The 22,081-nt window shown below is 56.0% G+C and overlaps 1 protein-coding gene across 1 annotated transcript; it reads left to right on the forward strand.

Annotated features, from left to right (window-relative positions):
* The first annotated feature begins 832 nt into the window (after positions 1-832).
* On the forward strand, positions 833-2,433 carry Kcnf1 (potassium voltage-gated channel modifier subfamily F member 1). The gene has a single exon (XM_027937735.2). It carries the CDS (start codon positions 833-835, stop codon positions 2,315-2,317), a length of 1,485 nt encoding a protein of 494 aa, XP_027793536.1. The 3' UTR covers positions 2,318-2,433.
* Positions 2,434-22,081: the final 19,648 nt, after the last annotated feature.

The raw sequence follows: 22,081 nt of genomic DNA on the forward strand, positions 1-22,081 counted from the left end.
CAGTCTTAGGGGGTGGCAGGAGACCCTTAAGGACCGGCTCAAGTCTGAGACAGGAGGGACCCAGGACAGAGCAGTAGACCCAGGGGATGCTTTTCCTGCCGAGCAACAGGCGGCTGCGTTTTTATCGTAGAGTCTCCAGCAGCAGCGGGAGGGCTTTCAGCGAGAGGGGCCCTGCTGCTTTGTAGCCCGGGTCCCGGGCCCTCGGCGACCCGCTGCGCGGGGAGGGACTGGCAGCCGGTGCGCGCCGTGGCGCTCGGGCGCGGCAGCTGTGCCCGTCTGCCCAAGGGTTAACCCGTTCCCCTGCAGCTGCCGCGCGTGCCGTGCAGAATCTCACCAGAAGAGGGTACAGTTGAAAAGCTCTTGACGTCAGGCTGGAATTCCTATTGTGTTTGGAAACGGCTTGGGCAAAGCGAGACAAGTTCGCTCTCCGCACACCTCGGCGCACGACCGCGGGTCCGGCAGCTCCGGGACCGGCCCGCGCTGCCGGCGCACCCCGGGAAGGAGAACCTGCCTGCGGCCCACGAGAGGAGCCCTCCGGGGGAGGCCGAGCCCAAGCGGCACTTCGCGCCGCCCGGAAGCGGGGGTGAGTGCCCCCAGCGGGGCCGCGGGCCTTGAGAACCCCCACCGGCGCGCCCCGGCGCCCGGATGCCTGCCCCGAGCCCCGCCGCCGGGTGCATGCCCCCGCCAGGGCCACCCAGCCCTTAGCTGCGGGCTGTGACCGCCCTTCCCCGCAGGCTCAGCCCGAGAGCCGCGCTCTGGTGGGACCCGCCGGACCCCCGGCGGCGGCGGCCGGGGACGCGGAGCCGGGGCTGCGAGGGCACACACCGGGAGAATGGACGGGTCCGGGGAGCACAGCCTCCAGGAGGCGGGCAGCCAGGGCTCCGCGGCCGGCGACGACATTGAGATCGTCGTCAACGTGGGGGGCGTGCGGCAGGTGCTCTACGGAGACCTCCTCAGCCAGTACCCTGAGACCCGGCTGGCGGAGCTCATCAACTGCTTGGCGGGGGGCTACGACACCATCTTCTCCCTGTGCGACGACTACGACCCCGGCAAGCGCGAGTTCTACTTTGACCGCGACCCGGACGCGTTCAAGTGTGTCATAGAGGTGTACTATTTCGGGGAGGTGCACATGAAGAAGGGCATCTGCCCGATCTGTTTCAAGAACGAGATGGACTTCTGGAAGGTGGACCTCAAGTTCTTGGACGACTGTTGCAAGAGTCACTTAAGCGAGAAGCGCGAGGAGCTGGAGGAGATCGCGCGCCGAGTGCAGCTCATCCTGGACGACCTGGGCGTGGACGCGGCCGAGGGCCGCTGGCGCCGCTGCCAGAAGTGCGTCTGGAAGTTCCTGGAGAAGCCCGAGTCGTCGTGCCCCGCACGGGTGGTGGCCGTGCTGTCCTTCCTGCTCATCCTCGTCTCGTCAGTGGTTATGTGCATGGGCACCATCCCGGAGCTGCAGGTGCTGGACGCTGAGGGCAACCGCGTGGAGCACCCGACGCTGGAGAACGTGGAGACGGCGTGCATCGGCTGGTTCACGCTCGAGTACTTGCTGCGCCTCTTCTCCTCGCCTAACAAGCTGCACTTCGCCCTGTCCTTCATGAACATCGTGGATGTGCTGGCCATCCTTCCCTTCTATGTGAGCCTCACGCTCACGCACCTGGGCGCCCGCATGATGGAGCTGACCAACGTGCAGCAGGCTGTGCAGGCCCTGCGGATCATGCGCATCGCGCGCATCTTCAAGCTGGCGCGCCACTCCTCGGGTTTGCAGACCCTCACCTACGCCCTCAAGCGCAGCTTCAAGGAACTGGGGCTGCTGCTCATGTACCTGGCCGTGGGCATCTTTGTCTTCTCGGCGCTGGGCTACACCATGGAACAGAGCCACCCCGAGACCCTGTTTAAGAGCATTCCCCAGTCCTTCTGGTGGGCCATCATCACCATGACTACTGTGGGCTACGGTGACATCTACCCTAAGACCACGCTGGGCAAGCTTAACGCGGCCATTAGCTTCCTGTGTGGGGTCATTGCCATCGCCCTGCCCATCCACCCCATCATCAATAACTTCGTCAGGTACTACAACAAGCAGCGCGTCCTCGAGACGGCCGCCAAGCACGAGCTGGAACTCATGGAGCTCAACTCCGGCAGCGCAGGGGAGGGCAAGCCTGGGGGCTCCCGCAGCGACCTGGACATCCTGCCACCAGAGCCTGCCGGGAAGGAGGGGACAAGCTGGGGCAGCCGGCTGAAGCTCTCCCACAGCGACACCTTCATCCCCCTGCTGACGGAGGAGAAGCACCACAGGACCCGGCTCCAGAGCTGCAAGTGAGAGGCGGGCATCCCAGGAAGAGATGGATGGGACCGTGGGGACGGTGGGCTGCCCGAGAGGAGCTGCCCTGTGGCCCCCAGCCCTCCCCTGAGCAGACTCTGAAGGCCAAGGCGGGGTCAGCCTCCTGGGGCAGGTTGTCCAGGAGCCCCTGGAGAGGGTGCCGGAGCCACAGGGTAGTGGGGGACCGTGATCCCACGTCCCCTTCCGTGTCTCCTTCACAAAGCCTCCTGCTCCACGAACCCTTCCTCACTGTGGGTTCTGTCCCAGGCTGGCTGTCACCCCAGGGTGGCTTAGAGGCACTCCCTGCAGGGCCAGCAGGTAGGTGTGCAGCTATTTTTAGCTGAAAGCTAACTAGGAAGGGATGGGAGGAGGCAGGTCCAGTGCCAAGGGGCCTGGCCACCTTCCAGGAGGCCCGTGAAGGCCACTTGTTCTCCTGTTCCCTTCTTGGGAAGGTCAGTTCCCTGAGCACCCCCTGGAGGAGGGAGAGACCACAGAGCCCGCAGAGCTGGGAGGTTTTCACGACTTCTCCCTTCTAACCCCAGTACTTCTGAGGCACCTGCTAAGTGGACAGATCTCAGCGTGGCCTCCAGAGGCTCACTGCCAGCCTTGTCTGAGAGCCCCAGGGAAACAATCAGACAGACCTGGGTTTAAGCTCAGGGAATGAGGAGATGAGAGATGGCTTGGAGTTTAAATGCTTTTCTCTAGTGCCCCTCCCCCACCACTCTCCTACTAGCTGTGTGACCTTAGGCCTGTTGATTAATCTCTCTGCTCCTCATCCTGATTATTAAGTGGGGATATAAAATTATGACCTCAGAGAATCATGGTTCTTAGTTCAGTGTCCAGCACTTAGTAAGTGCTCAATAAATGATAGCTGTTTCTGTTGCTCTACTCTGGGAAGCAAGTGAGTTGTAGTTGCCCACTCTGGTCTCCACAGCCTAGGCAGAGGAGGGAGGGACAGGGCATTGCCATTCTGTTCTTGGTGGAAGGCAAGAGTTAGTCCTGCAGGCCCTTCTCTGGCTTTCTGCCTTCCCTCTTCGGACTGTGAGCCCTACAGTCCCGTCCTTTCCTCCCTGGGTGGAGGAAGGGACCCTGCAGTTGGGCAGAGGTGGAGGGTTCAGATGAGGAAAGGAGGCTCCTCCTCAGTCTGCCACCATCCTGGACTACGCTCCTATTTCCTGGGCCTGCGTTTTTCCCGAATGTGAGAAGAGGGATGATTTCTCAGGCCTCTGCCAGGTCTGCCTGCCAGGATTTTGCAGCCTTGGACTGGGGGCTCCAGGAGGCAGAAGCTGTCCTCTGGAGGGGTCCTTGGGGACAGGTCTTGGAGAGAGTTAGGGTGGTTCTTGTGGGATGCAGAGCTGCATGTGAGAGGAGAGCACCCAGCTGTGGCGGAGCGGGCTGTGAGTGGATGGTGTGGCAGGCCTGCCGAGGCTGCTGGAGGGGGGCTCCGCTGGGTCCGGCCCTCCCCGGGAGCACTCTGCAGGGGCCTGGGCACCTCTGACCAGGCTGGCCAGGACTGCTGTCCTGAGCTGACGCTTTGCTCTAGGAGGAGACTGGTCCTGTGGCCACCCCAGGTGGAGGAATAGAGGTGGAGGCTAAAGAAGGGGGACTCAGTGGAGGGAGGAGGGGGCCTTGGGCCTGCGGGGGGTGTGGCGTGTGCATTTGGGGCCCAGGCAGCTTGCTGAGTTGGTGGGTTTCCTCTCTGTCCCTTTCCCCCAGAGTTTTCCTGGAAAGCCCGGGGCCTGTGCCAGCCTGAGGGCTGGAAAGGGGAGTAGCTCAGGGTTTGTAGAGAAGCCAGGATGATGAGGCAGGAGGCCGAGGTGGCCAGGCAGGAGGCCGAGGTGGCTGGCCAGGCCCAACACCCAGAGTGGACTTGTAGCTCCAAAACCAGTGTGGGCTCCCCTCCTTGCAAGGAGGAGACTGAGTCCCAGAGGGTAGCCCCTCATCTGAAATCTCCATGAGTCAGGATCAGAGGGCTCCTGGTCCCAGAGGAGCTCAGCCTGTGACAGTGACACGCTTCGTCATGAAGGAGTGGCCTGGGAGCTCGGGCGCCAGGAGGAGGGGCAGCTCACAGTCCCTGGGACATCTTTCTGGGGTCAGGTACTTGAATTTTGCTTTCTATGAGAACAGTCTTGGGAGCTTTAAAAGCTGCCAGTGTCTAGGCCGTGCCCTGTTCCTATTAAATTAGAATCTCTGGGGGTGACACTTAGGCGTCAGTATTTTTTTTTTAACTTTAAAGTGCACATGAGTCATCAGACATTTGTTAAAACGTGGATGGTGAATTTGTGAAGCTGGTGGGGCCCTGGCATTCTGCTTTCCCAGGAGCTCCCAGGTTTGGCTGGGGAGGACCTCAGCCTCCAACAGCCAGAGGCCAGAGCAGGAATCGGCCAGCAGTGGCTTGGGGGCCTTTGAATTAAGAGTGGTTTTTATATTTTCAAATGGTTGGAAAAACTTACAGGAAGTCTAACATTTTGTGACTTGTGAAAAGTGCATAAAACTAAAATTTCAGTGTCTGCAAATAAAGTCTTATTGGAATAGAGCCCTGTCCATTTATTTGTTCCGGAGTTGCTAGTGTTTGCTCTCGAGCTGCAGGACGGAGCTCAGGAGCTGTGAGATCGGATGGCCTTGGCACTTACGAGTTACTCTCTGGCCATTACTGAGAATGCTCGCCAATCCCGTCTGCGGGAGCTGGTGTCCAGGTGAGGCCTTGGAGAGCCTCCCTCCAGGCAGAGGAGACTCCCAGCTCCACACAGGGGGGGTGAAGGACCCCCACAGTGTGGGCCAGCTTCAGAGAGGAAGAGACTACTCTTAAAGCCCCAGGGCGGCACAGGGATTGCCCTGAAGAGGTGTCCTCCTCTGTCACCTCAACAGGGACCAGGGCTCAAGCATCCTCAGGACCCCATTGAATTCCTTCAAGAGGCTCCCTGCAGACTTGGCTTCCACTTTCACCCCAGGCTTCTTCCCTCCTGTCTGGACCCCCAGTCGCAGTCTGCCAGGACTCCTGGTCACATGCTGTCCTCCAGCGTGGGCGAGCCTCACGTACCCCGCTAATGTTTGTGGAGAGACAGAAAGCTGTTCCTGGGAGTTGCAGAAGGTCCAAGTCACAACGAAAGTAAGCTGTCATCCAGTGTCCCCTCATTGTTCAGATGGGAAAACAGTGGCCCTGAATCCCATCCATCTGAGGGAGGGCCGCGTAGCAAAGGCCCGCAGGTCTGTGGGCGAAGGGCCACCTCCTTCTCCTTCCCCCACCGTGGGAGCACAGGACTGTCACGGCAAAGATGTGGGGCTGTGAGTGCAAGACGGTGTGTGTGAAATGGAGTCCATCCTGACTTCTAAATGGAAGGACGTGGGTGACATTTTCAGTTTCATTTTAGCCTCCAAATAGCTCCAGTTGGTAAACGAGTTATCCTCCGTTTTAAAGATGGGGAAACTGAGGCCCTGAGGGCAGAAGTCACAGGCTGGTGCTGGTGGCAGAGGTGGGAGTCTCTAGGACACACTCACCCGGCTGCCATCTGGGCCCCACCTCAGGGCACCTGGGCTTCCTAACAAGGGGAAGGAGGCTGTCCTGCAGCCTCTCTGGAAGGCCTCACTTCGGGAGCCCTGTGGTCTGGGTGGTGGTCTCTGTGAGCGGGAGCACATCTGCCCAGGTGACGCTGGGGTGGTGGCCTTCAGCATCCGTCCTGGCTATTGTGGGAGGTGTCTGGAGCTATGGGCCCCCCATCTGGGGCCTGGGGGTACCTCGCAGAAAAGGAAAATGGTGGGAGCATCTGTGAAAGGGGCAAGACCTGGAATTATCACACACACTCTCCGGGACACCCCGGGGAAAGACTAGCAGGAAAGGCTAGCAGTGTCCCAGCGTGTGGCCCGTGTTCCTTGCCCTTTGGGGGCTTTCGGCCACAGGGCAGGCCGGGTGGCAATGCCTGTGAGGCAGGGGCCTTGCAGCCCCTGTGAAGGGGTGCCTGCCCCTCCCAAGCCTCCCCGCAGGAAGCTGATTAAATACCTCCCCAGCTCCCTGCATCTCCCAGGGAGATGGGAGATGAGACGTTTCCAGAGGCCTCCCACCTGTCGCCTGTGGGAAGGCAGCTCCGCGCACCGTGGGCCTGGCAACGCGTTTGCCAGCTGACTGGGACACGGATCTGACTGCCACCCATGATCTGGGGTGGGAGCCCCCCCTGAATCCCTTTCTCCACTTGGAGCAGTCCAAGATGTAGCACAGGGACCATGTGGGCTTCCAAAGGGATAAGCCAAACAGCCCTGGGGACTCTGCTTAGTCACCTCCTTGTTTCTGAGGCTGTTGCTGCCATCCAGCCAGACTGCCAGGGCTGCTGTCGTCACAACTGTCACAACGTCGTCACTCCTCCAGCAGTGAGGTCCCTGGAGTCACAGGAAGTTGCCGGTGGTCACATAGAGGTGGGTGCAGCCTCCAGCGTGGCCCAAGCAAGTGCACACCCTGTGCTTGGCCCTGCTTGCCAGAAGCAGCAGCCATCGTCCCGAGGAGTGGGGCTCTTGGCCACCTGTGTCCACCCTGCACTCCGGCTTAGTCTCCGGTCACTTCTCCAGCAAGAGGTTTCACTGCCGGGGAAAGATGGCCCTGTGGGGCACCTGCTGCCACTCGCTCTTGCCCAGATGGCAACTGACGCCTGCTGTCAAGGGCTTGGCTGGACCAGAGGGGGCTGTGCCTGCTGGTGAGGCAGCCGGGACCTCGGAGGAGGTGCATGCTGGGACATGCCAGGCGGCCTTGGCTGGGCTGGGCGTGCAGTGGCTGAGCTGTCGGGGCCACCACTCTGCGCTGTTCTAGTCCTCTTGCTCCTTTGTCGGGTTTGGCCGAGTAGGTCTTACCTGGCCTGGAGCACCTGCCTCAGAAGAGGCCCCAGGGAGACCCAGCAGCCAGTTTCTAGCTGACTGGACCCTCATGGAGCCCCAGCCGCTGCCCACGCCCTGTTCCTGCAGGAGGGCTGAGATGGACCCTCTCTCCTTCCCTTTGGTTGTCCCTGGCCAGGTGGTGAGGACTCCCGTGGCCCAGCCCCTCACTGCCCACCCTGGACCTCCATTGCAACTGGCCCAGTGGCTCTTCCCACCTCTGCCTGTGGACGGGAGACTCCCGAGGTCCTGTGGCTTCTCTCTCATTTTCCACTGGTCAGAATTCTACCCCTGCTTCCAGACCTGCCGCCAGCCCTGCGGGGCCTACAGGCGGGACCGCCTACCTCACTCCACACCTAGGAACGTGGCCCTGGGGAGGTTGTGCCGCTGTCTGGAGTCACACAGTAGCTGGTGGCTGTGGGCACCAGCCTCCACGATCGCTCACTCCCCTCAGTCCTGCCCCACCCCACCCACTGCCGGCTAAAGGTCTTGACCTGAGAAAGTGAAGTGGAGGTTTCAGAACCTGGACTGAAAGGTGGCCCAGGGACAGCTCCCCACCGGCACTCGTGGCCTGGCAGGGCCTCAGCAGAGCCTGGGGCTGGGAGCTCGCAGTACTCCGGCCATGTGGCCAGTTCAGTTCAAACCTTCATGGAACCCTTGGCCTTTAAGAGGCCTGAGCTTCACAACCAGAGCAGGGGATCCACTGAGGAGTGTGCAAGACCTCAGGCGTGTTTGTGTGTCCCTCCCCTCTGAACAAGGAGGGCATGACTCTTGGGTCCTGAGTGGTGGCTTCCCTTGGTGGCTCTGCACTCTCCCTAGTGGCTCACGGTGCCAGGCAGGGGCTGTGAGCAGATCTACTTCTCATCCTGAGAAGCATCGCCCTCATCCTGGTCCTGGGACCAGGGGCCCGACAGGTGCTTCCTGGCTGGCTGCCTGGAGCACAGGGTGGGGCCTGCAGGCAGGGAGCCCAACAGGGTGCCTGCCATTGAGCCTCAGGTCTGCCGGCTTTCTTCCCATCAGCCGGTGGCCGAGTCCTGCTATCACCCCTCATGCTGCTTTTCCTTGATTCCTCTGGTGGTGGGCAGTGTCCTGACGGTGGCATGAGCCCTGTGGGTCACAGATGTGTCTGGTCACAGACCAGGCTCCCGTCACCCACAGCAGTGCCAGGCACATTGGCAGTGAGGGGATGAGCCCGTGTCCCCTACTGTGTGCACCGGGAGCAGACCTAGACCGGTTGCCCTTACGTCCTGCCTGTGTCTGTCTTGTCTCTTGATGGGGAGGTCATCTTGCCTCTGTGCCTTGTTCCTTGAATGAATCAACCCTGCTGGTATAGAGAAGAGGCCTCTCTGGATGTCACCCTGAACACCCAGAATCTCTGTCCTCAGGGAGGAAGCTTGAAGACTTTGGGGTCAGAAAACTCAAATGTGGGGATTCATCAAGAGCCTGGGCCTGGTGAGAGTGACCCGCCACGGAGAGCCACTCTTGGTCCTGGCCTGCAGCCTGGCCTGGTAAGAGAGGTGCCCTCATGCCACCCTGTAAACACGGGGTTGTGTCCACAGGACGAGTTCATGTGGCTTTCCTTTCCACTTCCCCTTCCTGGGACTGCCCCCCGTCACCCAAAAGTTGGAGGCCCAGAATCTGGCCTGCAATGTGACCACCAGGGACCTCCTTCTTTCCTGCCACACCCCTGTGTGTGTCTCAGAACCAGTGTGCTTGGGAATGCTTAGAGAATGTTGGCTCTGATGTTTTCTTTCTTTTTAAAAATGTTTTTTTTAAAAGGGCTCCTTAATAATTTTTGTTTCAAACACGCACAAGAAAAATAAAATGAGCGCCGTAACCGACACCAAACACCCGTGGACTACGTGCAACTGTTCTTAGTATTTACTGTCTTTCGCTAAACCTTTGACACATAAGTGACAAGACACGCACATGTTTCCCCTAATGATTGCAGCTCTCATCTCCAAAAACAAAGCCAGGCTGTCCTCCGTCACCACAGGGTGGTTTCTGCATCTGAGGGAGGCAGCAGGAGCCTCCCCGCTGAGACTGTTTGCATTGACCCATGTCCGGGCTTGGCAGATGCCCGGCACCTCTGGGGGCCTAGCAGAAGGCCAAGGACATGGCTGGGCCAAGCTGGTTGACAGTGAGGGACTGACTTCCCTGGGCAGAGAGCACAGCATGGCAGATGGGAGTCCCCAGCCTCACTGCGGGCCATACCGCCTCTGCTGGCCCTCAGAGGGTCTCACTTCAAGGTGAGGGGACTCAACCCAGGAAGCACACCAGTGCATTTGAGATATGGGAGGGGAAGTTAGCATCTGTAGCCCCTTCTCTGTAGCCCCTCACCCCGATCTGCTGCCAGCAGGTTTGGAGCTGCGAGTCCTGCCTAGGGACTGGGTTCCTCCTCCAGCACATTCTCAAGTGACACCAGAATATCAGGCGACACCCTGCCCCCTGCACTTCTCCAGGCCAGCGCTCCCCAGAAAGAAGGATGCCCTGAGGCCCAGAGGTGTGAAGCCACGGGATGGCCAGAGTCCCAGCCTCACCCAACATAGCTTAGGTTACCCCAAAGCCCACTCCCTTGTCCTGCCTCCAGTTTGGGCCCTTTTCTATGTACCAAAGGGACTGAGAAAGCCATTGCTTGCTCAAACTCCCAGTGCTCTTGGGGTGAGGTCCTTGGCATCCCTTGGAGGTCTTCAGGATGAGGTAGCACGGCCTGCTTCTTTCCCGTCACTCCACGTTCTCCCCTCTCCACCAGCAATCAAGGCACCTGAACCACACTAGCTTAAGGCTAAGCTCATGCAGGCTTCAGGCGTGGCTTGACCCAGGGGCCTGGCTTCACCTACATTTCTCCTGGCTCCAGCCCCTGTACACGAGGGCTCCATCTCTGGCAGACAGGAATACGGCTGCAGCAGCTGTGTGACTCAAAAACACCCTCTATAGAAACATCCAGAAGAAGAACAGGCATTTCATCCAGCATCTTGCTTTAGAAAAAGAAGAAAGAAAAAACCCTGCCGAGAGCCTCCAGAGGATGTGTCCTTACTTTTCACTGGCCTTAAGTGGAGGACACGCTGACTTCTGCCCCCTCGCTGAGGCCTGGTTTCATCAGTCTTGACCAAGGGGTGGGATTGTTGTGGCTGGCTTGGGCTCACCATGGCCTGGAGGTGGGCCTGGCCCTCATGGTGAGGGTGGACTGGATGCTGGGGGACACCGAAGGCCTCACCTTGGTCTCCCCAGTACACACACACACACACACACACACACACGGCATTTCTATCAAGCATCTACTAAGTGATGAGGGATTGACTTCAATCCCTGGGCACCGTTTCAGCCCCTGGGGACAGCACAAGCAACAAAGCTCCCAGATCACGCCTGACGATGATGATGATGATGATGATGACGATGACCATGTCGATGACGATGATGGCGATGTGTGTGTGTGTCTCCAATGCCAACACCTGCACATACACATGAAATTTAAGCACCCAGAGGCACGGGTAGTCACGGTGTCCAGCTGGAGGCCTTTACAAATTCCCTCCATCCCCTCCAAGCCTGGACATGGAGACTCAGAGTTTGATGGCCCACGGCCATGCACCCGAAGCACCCTTTGGAGGAAGAGCAAGAAAACAATGGTTAAAAGGTCACATTGGGAAGGGGCTAATCCAGTCATGGCTGGCCTGTGGCCCTCACCACGTCCTGGTCAGGAAGGGCCAGGCAGCCTTGGCTTCGGCGCTCTGGGAAAATTCCCTCAGTCCACAGCCCTCTGCTGTCCCTGGTCTGTCTCCTGGAGATCTTCCTTGATGGCTGTCACCCAATTTGGCCACAAGATCGAAGCCTGGGAACCTCCTGGCTGTTGGCGTGGCCACCTCTCCCTTTGCCTGAGCAGACTTCAGTCAGCTCCCTGCTATCGGTCAGAACTGCTCGTCAGCTCCCCCCTCTCTGACCAACGCCGAGACAATCAGCTTACAGAGAGAAGAGGTTCCTTGTGGCTCATGGGTCTAGAGGTTTCGTTCTGGGTGACTGGCCCTGTCACTTTGGGTCTGTGGGGGCACATTATGCTCCAGGCAAGCAACCCCTTAACTCAAGGCCAGTAAGTAAAAGAAAGAGGGCAGGGCCATGGCCCCACAATCCTCCTCAAGGGCCAACCCCAAGGACATGACCTCCCAACAAGCCCCACCACTTAAACTTCCCACCACCTCCCAACAGTGCCAAGCTGGGGACACATGGCCCTGTGGGGACATTCACGGCCCAAACCATGGCAGAGGCCAACCCCCGACCAGCCTTCCCTGGGGAGGGGGTGTCCCTCTCTCCCAGCAGCCAGGCCAAACCTTAGCTCACCGGCCACTCCCTCTCTTGGTCTGCCTGGGGACAGTTACGCAATTGCTTGCTGTGTTTGGGCACCAGCTCACCACCAGCTGCTTAGTTGGGGGTTCGAGGTCCCACAGGGGTTTGCAGGGGGTCCCTGGGGGCCCACCACAGCCTTGCCACTCACCTATCGCATTAAGGTGTTCCCTCCAGTGGGAACCTAGTAGGACCACTCCATCTCCACCCACTATGTTTAGCGCACAGCTGGCTGCCTCCTCCAGCAAGCCTGCCGACCCCGCGGTCCGGGTCCTGCCCTTCCTGGTGTCCCTGGTCTCTTTATCAGGCACCCGCCTCGTCTTGTCACTGCTTCCCATCCCCCACTCCCCCCTCCAGCTCCTCCATGACTCCCCAGTCATGGCGTTGACTGGAAGCCTACCAAGCATCTGAGGGAGAAGTTTGTCAGACACCCTGAGCCAGCCTGTGCCCAGCCCAGTGTTTGCTGAGGGTGAAGTTCTAGTGGGGGTCAGCAAGGGCTTGGTGGGGGGCCAGCAGCTTACAGAGCAGGTGGCACCCAGCAAAGAGAGCTCCCCCAAGGCAGCCACCAGGTGTGGTCACAGCCCCACAGCTCTGAGGCCCAGGGGAGAGGAAGCAGGCTCTGCCAGTAGCTCTGTGTACCCCTTAAGGTACCCCCAGTGTGGTCAGAGCTGGGAGGGGCTTGGAAAGCTCCCGGGAACGTGCTGCAGGCTCCGCCCGTGGACCTGGTGGGACTGCCAGGGGAGCACCCACGCCCTTGCTGGGTCGGAGCTCTCTGGCTGCCCAGAACCTGGAGTCAATGAGGGGCGTCCATTTCTCGCTTGTCCCTTCTGAGGCCAGAAGTCTCCACCTGAAACATGGGAGGACTCTCTCTTTGCAGAAGCCTTGTGTGGTGCACTCCACTCTGGGGACGTCCAGGCTCCTCGATGTCTCCCAGACTTCACTGTCCACACCTGCTCTCAGCCACTTGAAGAATGAAATCAGAGGCCTCGGCCCTGCTGGCACTGCGTGGGGCTGCCCTGTGCATTGCAGTCCGCTTAGCGGCACCTGGGCTCCACCCCCCTGATGCCACTGCACTGCTCCTCCCAGGCTCCCAGGGGTGTCAACCCAAAGGTCTTCAGACATTGCGAATGTCCTCTGGGATCAAACTTGCCCAGGTCGAGAGCCACACCCCTAAAAGTCTCGTCTCCTCTTCCCTTAACTCTAGGGGCTCTGCCCGGAACGCTTTACCCTCTTCGCCCATTCCTCCCACGCGTCCTCCTCTCATTCTTCAATCATCATCTTCAATGTCACCTTCCTCAGGACATCTCTGGGGTGCCCCTGTCCCCATGCACTGCGCTCCAAGGCTCCCTTCATGCTCCCAAACACTCCCAGCTTCTTTGCTTGCAAGTTCAAGTTCCTCTTGAAGTCCTCAGCCGTATCCAGGACCCTGAAGCAAGGCTCCCAGAGGGCCTGGCAGGCCGGCCTGGCTCCCTTGGGAGGTGTCATTGTCCCCTCTTGTGGCTGGAGGAATTCAGACTCCAAGAAGCCAGTGGCTTGTTGAAGGCCAGTCAGTGAAGGAAGCAGGACCCCTGGCCATGATGAGGAATGGGGCCCGGCACATGCCACAACATGGGGGACCTGAAAACATTGTGCCAACTGAAAATAGCCAGCTGCAAATAACTCATTTACATGAAACTTAGAGAACAGGCCAATCTAGAGACAGAAAGAGGACAGGTGGCGTCTAGGGCTGGTTAGAGGTCCCAGGGAGACAAGGGGATAGATAGAGTCCTGGGCCTCTTTTGGGGATGATAAAAATATTCTAAAATTGTGGTGAAAGTTGCAAGGTACCTGAGAATGTGTTAAAAACCATTGAATTGCATGCTTCAAGCAGAGGAACTGTAGGGTGTGAGAATTATATCCTGCTAGGGCTGTTTCAAAAAACACGGGTGAGCCTTATCTGCAGAATTCGAATATCCACCATAGTCTCCATTGTGTTGTGAGTAAGATCTGTTTCCCCCAAATGCTTTCAACTATCTGCTTATGCATGGTTTTTAAGCGGGATCATCACTTTTCTTGTACTCTAGTGCCTTAAAGTAGCAGCTCCCAGACTCCCGGCTTCTCCCAGCCTCACCCTGGTGGTTCCTTACCACTTGCTGGGCCACCTCCAGAGCTCTGACTAAGCGGCCCTGGCCGCGCCTGCCTGGCCGCGCCTGAACACCTACCTTTCCAAGAAGCTCCTGGTGATGCTGAGGCTGCTGGTCTGTGAAGAACCAGTGTCTTACTTGCGAGGTCTAGTGATTTTTCAACTGTTTCCTTTTAATTTATACGTTTCAAAAATCATATTATCTATAAAGGACAGTTTTATTTCTTCACTCTATAATCAAGCCCATTCTATCTTATTTCACTGTGTGGGTGGGGACCTCGGGACTGGTGGGTTTTTGCATCTGTTTGCTGTCTGCTCTTGGTAGATAGATGTCCCTTATCAAGGTTTCATTCTAGTGCTTTCCAAAAGTGTTGAGGGCTGGGGATCTAGCTCAGTTGGCAGAGTGCTTGCTTCACATGCACAAGGCCCTGAGTTCAATCCCCAGCACCTCAAAAAAAAAAAAAAAGTCAGTGTTGAACATATAAATTTCACTAAATGCTACTTCAGCCTCTACCAAAATTATATACTTATATTTCTTTCATAAATTTCTTTAAAGATTTAATGATTCAACGATTTCCTATCATTTACATATCCTTGCATTCTTGGAACAAAAACCATATGGTCAAAAGGCAATTTTCTCCTTAATTCATGGCCAATTCCACTTGCTAATAACACATTTTCTTTTTTTTTATTTAAGGCTGTTGTGTGAGGTGGACTTATGGTTTTCTTGTTTTGTGTTATGCTTTCCAGCTGTTGCTATTAGGATGATGTTAGCCTCATAGAATGAGTTGGAAACCTTCTATTCCATACTTCAGAAAAGACAGTGATCACCTGGATACTCTTAAACCCCATCTTTATCCGGGTCCATGTCGCTGTGCATCTCCTCCCCACCTCCCAGCCCACTCTGTTGCTTCTTCTATCCTCTAAGATCTTGGTTTTCTTGGTCTCTCTCTTTCTTGCCACAGGACTTCCTCCTCCTCCTCCTCCTCCTCCTCCTCCTCCTCCTCCTCCTCCTCCTCCTCTTCCTCTTCCTTTTCTTCTTTTTAGTTCTGGGGATTGAACCCAGGCTGCTTAACCACTGAGCCCCACCCCTTTTTAATATTTCATTTAAAGACAGGGTCTCACTGAGGTGCTCTGGACCTCACTAAATTCTGAGAATGGCCTTGAACCTGCAGTCCTCCTGCCTCAGCCTCCCGAGTAGCACAGGCGAGCACCAGGGCACCCCGCTGAACCACAGGGCTTTGCATATGCAGCTCCTCAGTGGCAGTGCCCTCCCAGCCCCTTTGCTTAGTTACGTTTGCCTTGATTTTGGCCAGATCATGGCCTCTTTCCCTGCTCCCCCTCTTGGTCCACTTCTTCTGGCCTCACCTGCCTCCCTGCCGACATCTGCAATTTTTATCTTTATTGGTGACTTCTATTTACATAATTAATTCTCTCTCCCACACCAGACAGTAGCTCTTGGGGGACCAGAAATAGGATTTTGCTTACCTTTGAAACCCCGCCCCCCAGCATGCGGCACACTGTCTGGCTCAGAGTAGGTGCTCAGTACAGACGGGGTGACTTTGTAGGAAATGACGCATTTTGCTTACTTACACTAATAATGATTCCCAGCAGCTCCAGCCTCTGCCAGGCACATTTTTAAATTGGTACTCCTTGTCAAATTTCCCTTTTGCTTTACAGAATATACTTAAACTTGTTTCTCAACCCGTCAACTCTCATCAATTACTCTTTCACTGCTGAGAGTGACATGAGGCCCCCAGCTCCCTCTGCCCCTCGCTGCACACTCCCGGCCCCCACCTGTCATTTGTAGGTTGTTAAAACGCGTATACCCTGCTCAGGGCCTGTGGTTCTTTCTGTGCTTTGGCAATCAGCTGATTCTAAACAAATTTAAATCAATAACCGCATTTTAAATAATTCGATGTGCAACTATTCTTTCCTGCAGACATAGAGAAGGAGGAGATGGATAGGATGGCTCTGGGCGAGGGGACATGTCCAGAGTTCTGGTTTGCCTTCTCCTTACCCTGAGCACCATCCAGTGCCTCCATGACAGCATTTGTCGAGATGAGCGAACTTCCCCTGGATGTTCTTTACAGAACCTTCTACTTCCTGGCGGGACCTGCACCCTTGGCTCTCGAGGCCCAGGGCATAGTGGTCATCCTAGGATTCTCTCCACCTTTCTCCCTGGGGTTTGGTGAGCGTGTCTCAGCTCCTTGGCTGCTGGGACTCCTTGTTTGTTCTGCTGAAGGCCTATCCTTGGGCGTACCTTTCAGGCTGATCTGTGGATGGTGAACTTCCCGTCTCTGCTTCTTGGTTGAGTGTGTCTCTGTTTGCTCTTGAGCAGGACCGACAGTTGGACTGGATGCTGCTTTCTAGGCCAGTCTATCTGAAGCTATTTAATCTGCTTCTTGTCTTTTTTTTTTTTTTTTACATTGTTTGATGTTTTATTCTGGAGACTGCTGGAATTCTCTTTGGAATTTTGAAATTCTTTCAGAACATGAAATTTTACCTAGAAAGTGAGATCTAGTGCTTGGGAGTGACTTTCAACTTGAAGATGCAAGACTTTCTTTAGCCCAGAGAAACGTGCTGCTGTTACTTCTTTTTTTTCTCTTCTGTTTTTATTTTTTTAATTCAAGAAGTTTACCAGAAAGCAAAGATTCAATTCCACGTTTTTATTACCTTCTGTGTGTTTGTTTTGTTTTGTGAGTTCTGGTTTGTTTGGTTTGGTTTGCCCTCTGCTCCATGTTTGAAGATTTTGTTGACTTTATTGTCCTTATTATTGATTGGATGTTCAAACTGTGTCTGTTTTCTCCTTCATCTAATGGTTCAAGTTTTTGAGGGGGAATTGTGACTCTTAATTTTCAAGACATCTTGTTTTCTAATAGCTCCTTTGGCCATGAGCTCATGCTTTCTGTTCAAAAGAGCAGATTTCCAGGGAGCAGGAGGCTGCAGTGGCTCTGAGGCCTGAGCTTGGAGTAGCAGGGGCGAGGGTGGGATTTGTCTGGCCGAGACAGTGACCTGCTTGGAAAAGGCAGGGCTTCACAGGAGACCCCAGCTGAGGTTGCTCCTGGGGCCTGCCCAGTGGTATGCTCTTGCATAACGGTAGCTCCCCATCTGTGGAAGGGGAGAAAGAAACCCTACTTCCCGGCCTGTGGTGAGGATGGGTGGCAGGCAGAGTTCCTGCAGGCTCAGGATCTGCACTCTGATGCTGAATGAGTCTTCATCAATTAATCCAGCACAAAACGGCACACCCCCGCTGAACCGTTCACCAGGGTGGCAAATTGCCTTTGTTACTCTTCACCCCAGAGCTGTCTTGCTTTTGACTATATATATGTGTGTAGGTATTTTAGTCATTTCTGGGCAGCTTCTCATGCATATTCAAATCCAAGCAGCTAGGGTTCTGGGGATGATTCAAGTGTTTGTTGCACAATGTAATTGATCTTAATATAGCTGCGTCGCCATAGGATGTGATTGTATGCGGGTCTCCTGGACTCCCCCACAAGCCTGTTTGGGCCAGGGAAGAGCGAAACACCAAGCAGCTTCCGCCAAGCCTGGGGGACTTAGCTGGGCGCTGAGGAGGGCTCTGCAGTCACCTGGGCTTTGTTTCCTTCTCACCATCCTCTCTATAGACCACCCGAGGACAAGAGGGGAGACTGGGAAGGAAGTTCCTGTTCCCTCCCACTGAGCCCCAGGGTTTGGGTCACCTGAAGTTGGTGACAAAGCCTGTTAGAGACACAGCAGATAAACAGAGACACACAGCTGCCTCCTGGGTGCCAGTGTCCCCAGGCTGTGGACATTGGTGACATGGCGGGGGTGCAGGTATGATGCCAGGGGACAGAGCCATGTTTGAGCCATTCAGACTTCACCTCCTTCCTTGAACCTCTGCCCAGCTATGAGGGTCAGATGGCTCACCTACCCCTTCCTCCTGGGTCTTGTGGGGACCAGCACTCCTCGGTGACCCAGGAGGGCCCTGCCTGTGGGGCTGCCATGTGGACCCCACACCAGGGACCTGCTGGGGGATGATTATCTGGGGCTGGGTGGTTCCCAGTGGTGGCTACAGGATAGAACAAGAAGGGGTCTCCCTTTGGCAAGGTGCCAGAGCCCAGAGGCATTGCCAAGGAGCCAGCAGCCCCTGGGGCTGGGCAGGGAGAGGGGCTAAGGGAGGACTGAGGTGACCAGGCTTTGTGGGGATGGCACCTGCTGCTTGCGGGTTTCTTGCTCACTTGGGAAAGAAACATCAATCAGGTGCCTATCTATCAGCGGGATCTCCTGGCTAACGCCTGTCAATCAGCAGGGTCTCCTGACCAATCCTGGAGTTCAGCCAGTTCCCCCGACCAACTCCAGCGGGACAAGGGACTCTAAAAACACCTTTTCCTGTCCCAAGCCCTTCCCTTCCTGCTGTAAGCCCCATTAAAGTCCAGTCCGGTTGAGCTCCTTCGCCGTTTCTCCTCAGACCCTTCTCCTGTCCACTCTGTAGGTCAGGGATTGAGTCTCAAATAAAGCCTTGTTCGGTGGCCTTTTTAAATCTGCCTCCTTGCCCGCCTCGCCTGATCTCGTCTCCAGAGCCTCAGGGCATTTGCAGCCAGGTATGAACGAGTCCTGACCACATCAGGGCCTCCAGACCCCAGCCTCCAGTACATATGGCTGCTGGTCAACCTGAAGTGGGCCCAGGGCTGGCCAGAAGCCTCTGAACTTCAAACAGCTCTGCCTGAGGTTCCACCGCCATGAGTCAACCACCATCATCCTGCTCTCTTTAAATATGAACTCCTCCAATTTCTAGACAGTTTATCATAGATAAAGCAGTAAACACCCATTATTTCATGTCTTACATTATTTTCTGTTACTGTAACAAAATACCTGTGGTCAGGTAATTTACAGAGGTTTTCTTGGCTCAGGGTTCTGGAGACTGGGAGGTCCAAGACATGGCGCCTACAATCTGCTCAGCACTGTTGAGGTCTTTTTGCAGCATCATGATGTGAGGGAGGATACTGCATAGGGAGACAGTGCTAACGAGGGTCTCTCTTGCTCTTCTGATAAAGTGGATACTGCTGGCTATCAGTGACTGAGTTCTGGTTCCTCAAATGTTGAGGCTTGAACACTAGAGAAGCAGCCAAGGCATGAGGAACCAGCCTCTACCACAGAGCAAAGTCTGTCCAAGGAAGAAGGCATGACCCTTGTCCTTAGAAAAACCCACAGAGCGCTCCTAGGCACATACCCACCCTGTTGAGTTGTTTGTGTACAAATAACAGGAGAGATCTGCAGAGCCAGGTGTCCCTGACTCAGTCAGGCTAGGTGAGGACCCCTAGCAAGCACCCATCAGCATGAGACAAGGAAAATACCTGGGATGCCAGATGACCCTCCCAGTAGTTTATGGTGGTTGATAACATGTTGGGAAACCACGTAGTTCAGCTTAAACCCTCGTGGCTTAAACCAATCAGTTCAGATGAATCCCCCTCTTGTAGGAACCAATCACCCCTACCCAACTTGTTCCCACCAGTGAATGTGCTAATCATGTTTTAGAGTTGTTTTATGATTTTCCCGCGGTGTGTGATGATTTGCTAAGAGATGCTATGATGTATGTGAAGTCCCTGCCTTCTCCAAAGAGTGTATAAAACCGCTGCAAACCCTGGGCTCGGGGCCTCTCAGCGTCACCAGTTGCTGTGTGTGTGCGCGGAGGACTGAGCAATAAACACAACGCAATAAACACCTCTTTGCTGCTTATGTCGATCTTGGTCTCTGGTGGTCTTTTGGGGGTCCCGAATTTGAGCATAACAGGCAAGCATAGAAAGCAGGTTTTATCTAAAAAATAGTGACACAGACTTCTCCTGTGGTGGAGAAGGGGGCCATAGCTGGTGTCCTGATATCCCAAGAAGTGAGAGCATCTGACCCTTTTATGCATTTTAGACTTTCTTTGTTCTCCTGCCTGCTTCCCCTAGTGGCTCTCCTTCCGGTGTATGTGACTAGCCCAGGAGAAGCTGGTGGGATGGCCAAAAGGTGAGAGGGAGGTGGGCTGGAGGGGCCCAAGGTAGAGTGATGGGACAGGAAGGGAGAGGCACCCCAGGGGTCCTTAATTAGCAGCTCCCTGTCATTCAGGCGCTTCCTGAACAGCCTTGGGGAGGGGCAGGACAGGCAGGCAATCTTGATAATCTAAGGCTCTGGAGGCATTAACATTCCAACCTCCCAGGGGCAGTCTCCAACTTCCTGGAACCAAATCACCCCCCCCTTTTCTGGATCTGAGGCCTCCCCCCAAATACTATCAACATTTTATGTGTGTGTGTGTGTGTGTGTGTGTGTGTGTGTGTGTGTGTGTGAGAGAGAGAGAGAGAGAGAGAGAGAGAGAGAGAGAGAGAGAGAGAGATCGATCCTGGGGATTGATCCCAGGACCTCACACATGCCAGGCCAGCTCTCTGCTACCTCTGCCACAGAGCTGCAGCCCCAGCCTGATTGACATGTACATGTGAAGATCAAGTTCCCAGCACGTGGACTTTGGGGGAGCTCTTTGAACCCCAGCACCTTGCTTCACTCTTCCTGAGCAGCAGCTGGATATGAGGACTCCCAGGACTTGGTCTTGCTCCCCTCCCCACAGATTCTAACGGGCGGCCACTCCAAGTGGTGGGTGCTGCCATCTCGCTTCCACAGAGGAGGAGGGTGAGGCTAGGATAGTGACATCCCAAACGGGTGAGCAGACACCCTGGCCCATCCACAGAGGAGAACTTCTTGCTCCAGGCAATAAAGTGGGTGTCCCCCAGGAGCGCAGGAATCGTGCCATCTTACAGGAGAGCCCTCTTTTCTGTCCTGTTGGTCCCCCTGTGCTGCTCAGAGACTCTCCACTCTGAGGACAAGGTGGCCCACCGTGCACTGCTTGGAGAGGATGGGAAGGGGCCAGCTCCGGCTGCTTCTGCTCCACCATAACCTAAGTGGCCCCCGAGGAAACAGAACAGCCTCTTGCCTGCACAGAGGGAGGGAAAGAGCGGAGCAGTGGCCCGTGGCTCCTTCTCAGTCCTGCCTCCTGGCATCACAGCACTGGCCAAGCACCGGCCCACGACCCATCCATGTGCCGGGTGCCCGTGGGCTCCCCCATCCTCCTCAAAGTCATAGGAGGGGGCAGGGCAGGGGTGTACAGCCCATCCATGGAGGAGCGCCTGAGGCCCTTCTGTCCTGGACTCTCCTCCCCTGCAAACCTCTTGTCCCTGGGTCAGCCCCAGGCCCCTCCCTCTACCTCCTTGCCAGAGAAGAGCCTGGAACTCTCAGAGTCCTCCTCCTCCTGGCCCAGAGAGAGGCTGAGGGCTGCCTCCACTATTGCCTAAAGGCACCAAGAACTTGGGAACAATAAAAAATAATGCCTCCCAGTCACCCCCAGGCACCTGACCTTGTCTTCCAGGGATGGGTCCATCCAGGAGGGGCAGGTATCTGTCTTTTGCTCTGGGCAACTGGCCCCAGAGAGCAGGCTGCCTGGGAGGCCATTGGCACAGGAGCTGCAGGCTGGGGTTGCATCAGCCGCCTCCAAACCCTGGTGAATGTCCCCGTCTGTGAAACAGAGGTGGTGGCAACAGCACTCACTCTAGGATGACTGTGAGGACCCCTGAGCTTCCCAGAAAAAGCACCTTCACACTGCAGAAGCCGAACTGGAGGCCCTCACTGCTGCCATGGGGAGGCGGAGCCAGAAACTGAGGGGCCACCCTGCGATCCCAGCAGCAGGCCCTTGCTCATTAAGTCCCTCACTGTCCCCCACACCTACTGCTGGGGATGGTGCCTAGCAAAGATGGAAAAGGTCATGATAATTAGCAACTAATCTGGGGTCCAAGTTCTGTCGGAAGGCCTGAGGGGCGGGGCTTGGCCCGAGGGGCGGCGTAGGGCCTAGAAGGGGAAGTGGAGGAATGTTGGGTGGGGGCAGGTCTGGGGATATCATGGTAGCCAAAAATAAAACCCAGTGGCTATAGACAGCTACTTCTGTAGGGGTGAAGTCTATGAAAGTTCCCTGAAACCACAAGTCGTCGATGGCGTGGAACCAGTCCTGGATGGGGGATATAGTTGGTATCAGCCACTGGTCCTGTAACAGAGACTCTAGGAAATATTGGAAGCGTTGCCTTGACATGGCATCACCAGCACCTGAAGAAGATCAGAGCAAACAAAAACAGGATGAAGATAAAAATTAAAGCAAATGTCAGTTTTGGGCAGAAGTTCCATGTTGGAGGACCGACAGAGAAGAGGCCAAGGGCCATGAGGAGGCTTAAAAGGACATAAAGGCTCAAGAATCCAGGATGGCAGATTAAGAGGTTCTCCGAGCTCTTTGTCTCCCACTGTCTGATGTCCGTTGCATTCCATTGAGCCTGGTGAGCTTCAGCAATGAGTGAGCTGTTCTCTTGAAGAGGTTGGGGGCTCATCGGTCATCAGAGGCTGGTAGTACCTTGCCGCAGTCTGGCTGGGCACAAATGCCGCAGTCTGGCTGGGCA

Source organism: Marmota flaviventris, chromosome 14 (assembly GCF_047511675.1).
Source record: "Marmota flaviventris isolate mMarFla1 chromosome 14, mMarFla1.hap1, whole genome shotgun sequence".
Taxonomy (NCBI): Eukaryota; Metazoa; Chordata; class Mammalia; order Rodentia; family Sciuridae; genus Marmota; species Marmota flaviventris.